Genomic DNA, 8,347 nt, shown 5'->3' on the forward strand with positions numbered 1-8,347 from the left:
ATATGGTTCAGTTCTTGCCTTTTGAACTCAACGATGCAGTCTTATTGGGAAGAGGGTACAAGCTGAATTTTTCAAGATTTAAGATTTTTGATAAACTGACGGCAAAAGATGAAAAGGTGTTGGAGGCTGGTATCAGGAAAGGTCCTAATATGAGATACTACGTAATGTGAATGTAACTCTTCTTCGGTTGGATCCAAATCCTAAAATGAAAGTATGCACGCAAAGCCGCTATGAAAGCAGGATTGGATCACAAAATCTTTAGATTCATCATGCAATGAGTAGCTATTGGTTACTGTTTTCCTACGTGACATTAAAACGGAATAATATAAATTAATTAAAAGGGATAAAAAAAGTTGACATTAAAACGGAATAATATAAATTAATTAAAAGGGATAAACACACAATTTTTCTACGTGATGAATAAAACAAAATGGGATATACAATCTATTTCTAATACTATAGATTTAGAAAATCAGATATTAAATAAAAAAATAAGAAAACTAAATAAAAATTTAGAAAATTAAATAAAAAATAAAATAACTAAAAATTCAAAAAAAACTAAAATTAAAATAAAGAAAAAATAAAATATTAATTCATAAAAGTCAAAAAATTTAGAAAATTCAAAAATTCAAAATACTTTTTTTTAATTACAAGATTTTTTTTTAAAAAAAAATCATATCATCGTTCACAATAACAATTTCAAATATATCACCAATAACGATGATGGTTTCTCAAATACCTATTAACAATGATGGTTTTGGCATATCTCCAATGATAATTTCTGACATTATCGATGGAAATGAAAAAAAATGATTTGTATATTTTTCATTTTCATTTTTTTGAAATTTCTGATTTTTTTTTTAGTTTTTTCTGTATTTTAATTTGGTCTTATATACTTTTTTGAATTTTTTAGTTAATGTTTTTGTTTTTATATTATTTTATAAATCGGATTTAATTTCTGATATTTTTTAAAAAAATCCGATGTTTTTTTATTTTTATGAGTTTTTTTGTTAAATTTTCTGATTTCTATTAATTTTTTTGTTTATTTTATCAATTAAATAATTACTTTTTGAAAACAAAACTGACACAACATTTTTTACCTGTTCAGCTGGTCAATTTTCTTCTTTGAAGTTTTTTTTATGATACAAATGTCTTTTTGAAAGTTTAAAGTGTTAGTAATAAATGACACTTTCAGAGTTTTTTATGCGATTTTTCTTTTTATTTTCTATTCTTTTAATTTATTGTATTCACAAGACTTTTTGTTTCTGAATGTTTTTCAACTACATTCCATTGCTTTCCACATTTTCCATTTCATTCCGTTTCGTACATTTTATTTTTCATTCATTTCAAATGGTAACATTTTGTGGAATGTGATAGTATGTGGTTTTAAAAAGTGAAAAAGCAAAACAAAACAAAAAACGCAAATGAATCTAGTGTGTTCAAAACAAGCTAATAATATAAAAATTCTAGGAATTGAATAATGCCCAGAGAAAAAGATTTTATTTTTATTTTGATTATCACTACTATATATTGTACATAAGATCATTGCCAATGATATTTTATTTTTCTCTTTGAATATTATTTATATAGTAAAAGTATTTCTAGTGGTGCAGTATATCTTATACCAAATAATAAAAACCTGAAGAGAGTTATTCCAAATATAGAGTAGCACTCTTTGTTCATATTATTTTTAAAGCATTTTTAACAAAATAATTCTTTTTATTTAGATTATTTTCACACAAATAAAATTATATATTATAGTTATTATAGTTGATATGTCGTTTATTTTTCACATAAAGTTTGGTATTTATTATTATATATATTCTTATTTAACTATATTATATATTTTTTACTGTTTGTTTTTTTTATCAGTCAAATTATTTTTTAATAACATAGAATATATATTTACTTATCGAATATTATTTCGTTCCACTTAAGTTTTGAAAGTGAAGAAAACATAAAACGGCTCTACAGCAAAGTAAAAATATTCAATAAAAATTTTTCATTCACGGTTATTAGAAAACATAAAAGTTTAAGGAAAGTAATGCTTCAGGGAAGTAATGATTAAAAATAATATGGAATCCGGCAGTGAAATGGGTGACAATTTATAAAGGAAATATATGCTCCAGTAAATTACTATTTTTTTGTAGCAAATGATTTATGTTATGGTATTTTAAATATTTCTTGCTATTAATATTATTTAAACATTGTATTATTAGCAAAATGATGTTGTAAATTATAAATTTTAGTTTTAGCAATAGATAAAATTTTGTATAAAAACTGTCTTGTTAGTGTTATCAGTGTATTGTTTATTATAGTTAAAATTTGACATAATAAAATATTTTAAAACACAAACACACACACATATATATATAATGAGCATATTCAATCAACTTTTTTTTATATTTTGAATCAAATTTCTAGTTTGAGTATCCCATAATATTTTTAAAGAATCAAATTAATGTCTAAATGACATAATATAACAATTTTAAATGTAATATAATATAATTAATTAATGACTAGTACTATAAAAATTTATATTGTTTTCTTATCAGAATTGTATTTAAATTTATTCATGTGATATATATTGAATATAAAAACAACTTCGAATTGGATTAGTTTCTACTTAATTACTATATTTATAATATTTATCAATTTTCTAAAAATAATTAGTTTTAATATATAATATATAACAATTTAAAATTTTATATAATTTTTTATAAATGTGTACAGAATTTTAAACTACTTTTTTTTATCTAGTTTTACCATTTGACTATATAATTTGGAACGGTAAATTCATTTGATCTATATTTGTTTCACTGGTTACTATAGATCACATTTGTTCCGTTTTGTGGTGGAGCCAATTCATTGGAAGAGGGGTCACTTAACCCACATGTTTTTTTTTTAATTTGGTAATGTACTTAATTAGTGGTGTATAATGGATGATTTAGACGTATTTGTGAGAAAAAAACCTAACCGTTAAGAGAGAAAGAGAGGGATTTTATTCTAGTTTCAAAACGATGGCCGGAGGTTTTTATAGCTCCTACATCGGCTTATTTGATTTATTTTGTTCATTTTTCTTTGATTTGCTTTATTTCTGATTATTTGGTTTGTTCGATTGTCAATTTATTTTAAATTTAGCAAAAAAATTTATTGTTCTTTAGTATGTTTCTTCCAATAGATTTGGTAAGACAAAAATTTTGGTTTAGTTGAACCGTTTAGAAAAAGTAATTGACAGATCTACTGCGGATGGTGGCGACGAGTCTTACCAATTTCAATCGTTGATGTTTTTTTATCTGAGGGTGATGGAGTTTTTGCTGCAAACTATGGTTACTTCAAAATGCAACATGAAATTCTATGGAACAGTAATCTTTTGACTCTGTTATTATCAATATAGCAATAGAAAGAGTTGTTTTATTTCGGTGACTCCTACTGGAGTATTACAAAGAGAGTGACAAGTTCTCAATTCAGTAAGCGCAATATTTTTGGATTTATACGAAAATTATCTTATTTGAGATTCAACTATTTCAAAAGAAAATATAAAATTTTTATATGAAAAATCTTTAGTCATCCATACGCAAAATAAATGTGTGTTAGTTTACTTTAGATCTCTACTGGTATATCTCTTTTTTACATTTGTTTTTCTAGTTTACATTGTTTAGAACTCTTTACCTAGAAGACTTATAATACAATGAGAGTTAAAAAATAATAATAATGGATGATATAGTTTATGTCACATGGATATGATCTCTTTGATCCAAATTCAGTTTCTTATTATTGCACTTGATATATATGTTTATAGAGCATAATACTTAATGTTTATATTGATATTTGATCTATATAACAAAGTTTTTTGATCCGCTTGATCCGTATCGTGTGGTCTTCTTTTATCATCCGGAGCTTATTTCATTTGGATCACATTTGCTTGACATAACACAAGAAATACAGTTATCTCGTATCATATTTGTATTATGTAAACCGGGCCTCGTGGTCTGGTGGTATAGGAACCTCAGCTGAGGTGTCCGCCATCACGAGTTCGAGCCCCGGCCACAGCGGATTTAACATTCATTCCGTTGGGGTGCTGGATACCCTACGGGGGATAGTTGAGAATGTGGCTGCCCAGATACGAGAGTTACAAAAAAAATATTTGTATTATATACCGCTCATGTAATCATATCCTTAATTAGTGGATACACTCACACACAGTTTTGGTGTTACACTGTTAGGATACCTATAGTTTTTTTATGTTATCTTTCTCGATCTTCTGGAAACACATGATTGATACCACACATATCAATGCCCAAATAATACAAACACGTGGCCTTTCTTGACAGACTGTATTTTTATTAATACAAATAAAGATGATCAATTTACAAAAAGTACTTTAGAAAGATAATAAAAAAAACGTTTTGCTCTGCATCGACATTAGTTATATTGAAACGAGTGGTTGGCTTGTCCAATTTTTTTAATTTTTTGACATATCGTGCTTATTTCTGTTTCAGTTTAGTTGATATTATTTATATTAATTTTATATTTTAATATATTTTTTTATTAGTCAAAACGTGGTTAGTTGTATTAGTAACGATGAAAATTATGAAATCTACAAGCGCTCAGCTACAATATAAACTGATCACAAACATTCAAAAGAAAACTGACAGAAGTGGGGTCCGCAAATTTTATTTATAAAGTAAAGGCTGAGTTAATTGCCTCTTTGGAAACACAGCAGGCACGGCCATGACGATTACAAATGACACGAGATTCGTACTGAACGATCAATTGGCTTATAGGTCCAATAATTTTCAATGTCCTACATAAATTATTTAACATATGTTTTCTATATTATTTATCTAATATCATATAATAACAATACAAAAAATACATTATAATTTATAAAATAATTTTACTTCAATAACGATTTTACTTCACTAATGATTCATTAATGGCATATTTTTTTATTTAAAAAAAGTAAAATTCTTTTTTACCTATAAAAATAATTTTACTTCATTAATGATTTATAAATATTGATCAGATTAACTGTATAAAAGTATTAATATAACTTAACTGTATAAAAGTATTAATATAATTTACTATGAATTTTTTGACTAATTAATTATATATAATCATTCACTACATATTAAAATCTTATTTTGTTTTTATAAATATTTAAAACAGATTTACATCAAATAATAATAATGAATAATTGATAACAATAATAAAAATACTAAAAACATTAAAAACAAGAAGAATTAAATTCACTCAGAACAACTAAAATAATTCTCTCGTTTTTAGAATTTTATTTTTATTGATTGATAATTACATTTGAAATAACTATTCAACAACACATTTAATCAATATAATATAATCTTTTTTGTAACAATATAATATAATCTTCATAAACAATAAAAAATATCTCTACAAATATTGTAATCAATTTTGATATTTGGTGAAATCTCTGTCATATGATACATCTATATTATTAAATTATTATACATGAATATGCAATTGCCATACAAATAGTTTACAGAGAGTAATAGATTATACGTTTGTTTTAGTTTATAAATTGTATTAGTACCTTGGATGTGGACACTCCACCTAGTATCATATAATTTGTTTCTTTCTTTAACGCTCTGTATAATATTAATGAAAACTCTGGGGAGTTGGGGGGGGGGGGGGGGGGGGGGGGGGGGGGGGGGGGGGGTTCGCACAAAATCAATAACAAAGGGAAAGACTTGCATAAAACCAAAGACAGAAAAAATGAAAATGCCAGTAAACATCGAACGGTAACGAGACTCCAGAGAGTCCAAAGAAAAAGACTTGCATAACACCAAAGACATAGAAAACATCAAAATTCCATTATTGGTTATAATGGAAAATTTGACTTAATGTGTGTCTTCCTTTTAAAAATGCTTAATGAATAAAATAATAGTAAAAAGCTTATTCGATGACGCGTCCAGAGCCGAGCTTTGGGTAATAGTATTTTAAACATTTAATAGAATCCCCATTTTATAGGGGCTCACATTTAAAAAAAAAATATTTATATAAGTATATACATTTTGGTATAGTAATATAAAAATTGAGTATAAAAGTGAAAGACAATTTTAATTTATAAAAATGATTGGGTGGATTTTATATTGTTGTGATTTAGATATAAATAAACAGCAAAATTAAGATTTAAAAAAAAATATTTAGAAATATATTAAATAATATGTAAATATAACGCGTCGTACTCAGAAATAAAGATGCTCTGTATAATTATTATGCACAAACAAAAGATTGCTTCGGAAAGACGGTTATAAATACGCTATGGTGTGCAATGAAGGCATTAGAGAATCAAACTGAGACGAGTAGTTTGAGAAAAATAGCAATGGCCATCCTGAATTTCACACCTTCATCAATGTTCCCGGTGACCATAGATTCAGCTCGAGGAACAAGAGTTAGAGGTTCTATCATCAAAATGCAGAAGAGTCTCAATACTACGGATCCTCCTGCCTCACCTGGTTTCAGCTTATGTACGTGCGGAAGAAAGCATTTCCTAGGAGAAGCTACGACGCCGTTTCTTCCAATCTCTCCTTCCTACGCTGCTCCATCCACAGCTCCAAACTCAACGGTTGCTCGTAGTGAACTTTGCTGCTAAATTATAGAAGAGGAATACAATACCTATTTTATCTAATTATCTATATCTTCATTTATATCAGGAAGTATTGAACCAATTGCGTCCTCCTAAGCCTGACTGGTATTTTGAGCTCTATGGTTATTTTAGGAGCGCAGGGATGGAAAGATATGAGAAAGAGGTTAGTGACTTCATGAGATTTGCATGCATTCTTTCTTTGTTTCTAACGTTTCATTCTTCTTCTTTTGTCAGATTGCTGTTTACAAGAGGAAACTCTTTGCAAATTTGGTGGGAAAAGCAGAAACTGTTTTGGAAATTGGTATTGGAGCTGGTCCGAACATCAAGTACTACAACAATATTCCAAACGTCTGTGTTCTTGGTGTGGATCCAAACCCTAAGATGGAAAGTCACGCACGCAAATCCGCTATAGAAGCAGGAGTGAAATCCGAAAACTTCAAGTTCATTCACGCGGTAATGGCCTTCTTCATATTTTGTTCTGAACAAACGCGAATCAAACAAGAAGAAATCATGAAAACTTAGAGAAAACGAAATTCAATCGAAGCAAATACTGTTTTAGGGTTTATATATTGATTGTGTGGATTAATTATTTCTTGTTTTTATTTGTGTGGACTAGGTCGCAGAATCTATGCCATTAGAAGATGCATCAGTTGATGCAGTTGTTGGAAGTCTTGTGATGTGTTCTGTCTCGGATATCCCTCAAACACTCAAAGGTAAATTGTTTAACTCCCTTTAAATCGAACATCTTACTTCAGATGTCATGTCAGATCAAAAGAAAACAATACTCATCAAATAGTTTGGTACATGTACAGAGATAAAACGGATCCTAAAACCAGGAGGGCTTTACCTCTTCGTGGAACATGTTGCAGCAGAAGGTATCGCTTTCGACTCATGAGGACTCCATTAATGCATAAAGGACATAACCCAAAAAGTTTTTTTTTTTTTTTTGAGTAGATGGAACATTTCTGAGGATGGTGCAGAACGTATTGGATCCATTACAACAAGTTGTAGCCGACGGATGTCATCTAACGAGGAGCACAGAAGACTACCTTTTAGAAGCTGGGTTCAAAGGTGGTGTAGATATTAACAAGGTCTCTCTTTCTGCCTTTTACCACTTAAGCCCTCATCTTTATGGAGTTGCTTATAATTAAACAAAAAAAGCTGGGAAATATCTGAACTCAGCAGCTCATCTTTGGACTGCACACAAGGCTTTCTTTCATGTTTGAAAATATCAACGTTTTCAACTCTGTTTCTCTATATCTGCCTTTGATCCTAAACTATCGACTCAATGGATTGAGTCTAAGCGTTTATGATGTTGTGTTTGTAACTGAATAATGCTTCATAAGCAGAAAATAATGTATAATTATCAGAAAGTTTGGAACTCTGTCTTCTACTAATAAAAAAAAAAGGTAATTAATCAACTTTGAAATCTTCGAAAGAGACGTTGGACGGAACTATATCTTCATCTTCTTCACTCTTATCCTTTTTTCTTATTATGAGTAATTGAGATTTTAAACTTAGCAATGGCAACCCTCTATTTTGTCACCTTTTCTTTCTTCTTCTTTTTGAGTGAATGTAAAAATTATTCATCACAAAATATTTTTATAATAAATGCTTCAAAGTTTGGAAGGCTTGTCATGTTCTTCACTGGTCAATACATATGAAATCTTCGAAAAGAGACGTTGCATAATGAGATTACACATGTGGACGTAACTATAT

The 8,347-nt window shown here is 28.3% G+C and overlaps 1 protein-coding gene across 1 annotated transcript; it reads left to right on the plus strand.

The window, feature by feature from the left end:
- Window positions 1-6,223: 6,223 nt before the first annotated feature.
- LOC106354076 (putative methyltransferase-like protein 7A) lies at window positions 6,224-8,049 on the plus strand. Its single transcript, XM_013793923.3, has 6 exons — window positions 6,224-6,607; window positions 6,696-6,791; window positions 6,863-7,081; window positions 7,245-7,341; window positions 7,441-7,503; window positions 7,583-8,049. The coding sequence occupies exons 1-6, from the start codon at window positions 6,314-6,316 to the stop codon at window positions 7,777-7,779; spliced, it is 966 nt and encodes a 321-aa protein (XP_013649377.2). The 5' UTR covers window positions 6,224-6,313; the 3' UTR covers window positions 7,780-8,049.
- Window positions 8,050-8,347: the final 298 nt, after the last annotated feature.

Source organism: Brassica napus, chromosome C6 (genome assembly GCF_020379485.1).
Source record: "Brassica napus cultivar Da-Ae chromosome C6, Da-Ae, whole genome shotgun sequence".
Taxonomy (NCBI): domain Eukaryota; kingdom Viridiplantae; phylum Streptophyta; class Magnoliopsida; order Brassicales; family Brassicaceae; genus Brassica; species Brassica napus.

What these genes read in the sequence shown, in the direction of transcription:
- LOC106354076 (XM_013793923.3), top strand. Translation starts at nt 6,314, where the DNA reads ATGAAGGCATTAGAGAATCAAACTGAGACGAGTAGTTTGAGAAAAATA. An exon ending in ACTTCAAGTTCATTCACGCG is followed by an intron (nt 7,082 to 7,244) that starts GTAATGGCCTTC and finishes TGTGTGGACTAG; the next exon opens with GTCGCAGAATCTATGCCATT. An exon ending in GGAACATGTTGCAGCAGAAG is followed by an intron (nt 7,504 to 7,582) that starts GTATCGCTTTCG and finishes TTTTTTGAGTAG; the next exon opens with ATGGAACATTTCTGAGGATG.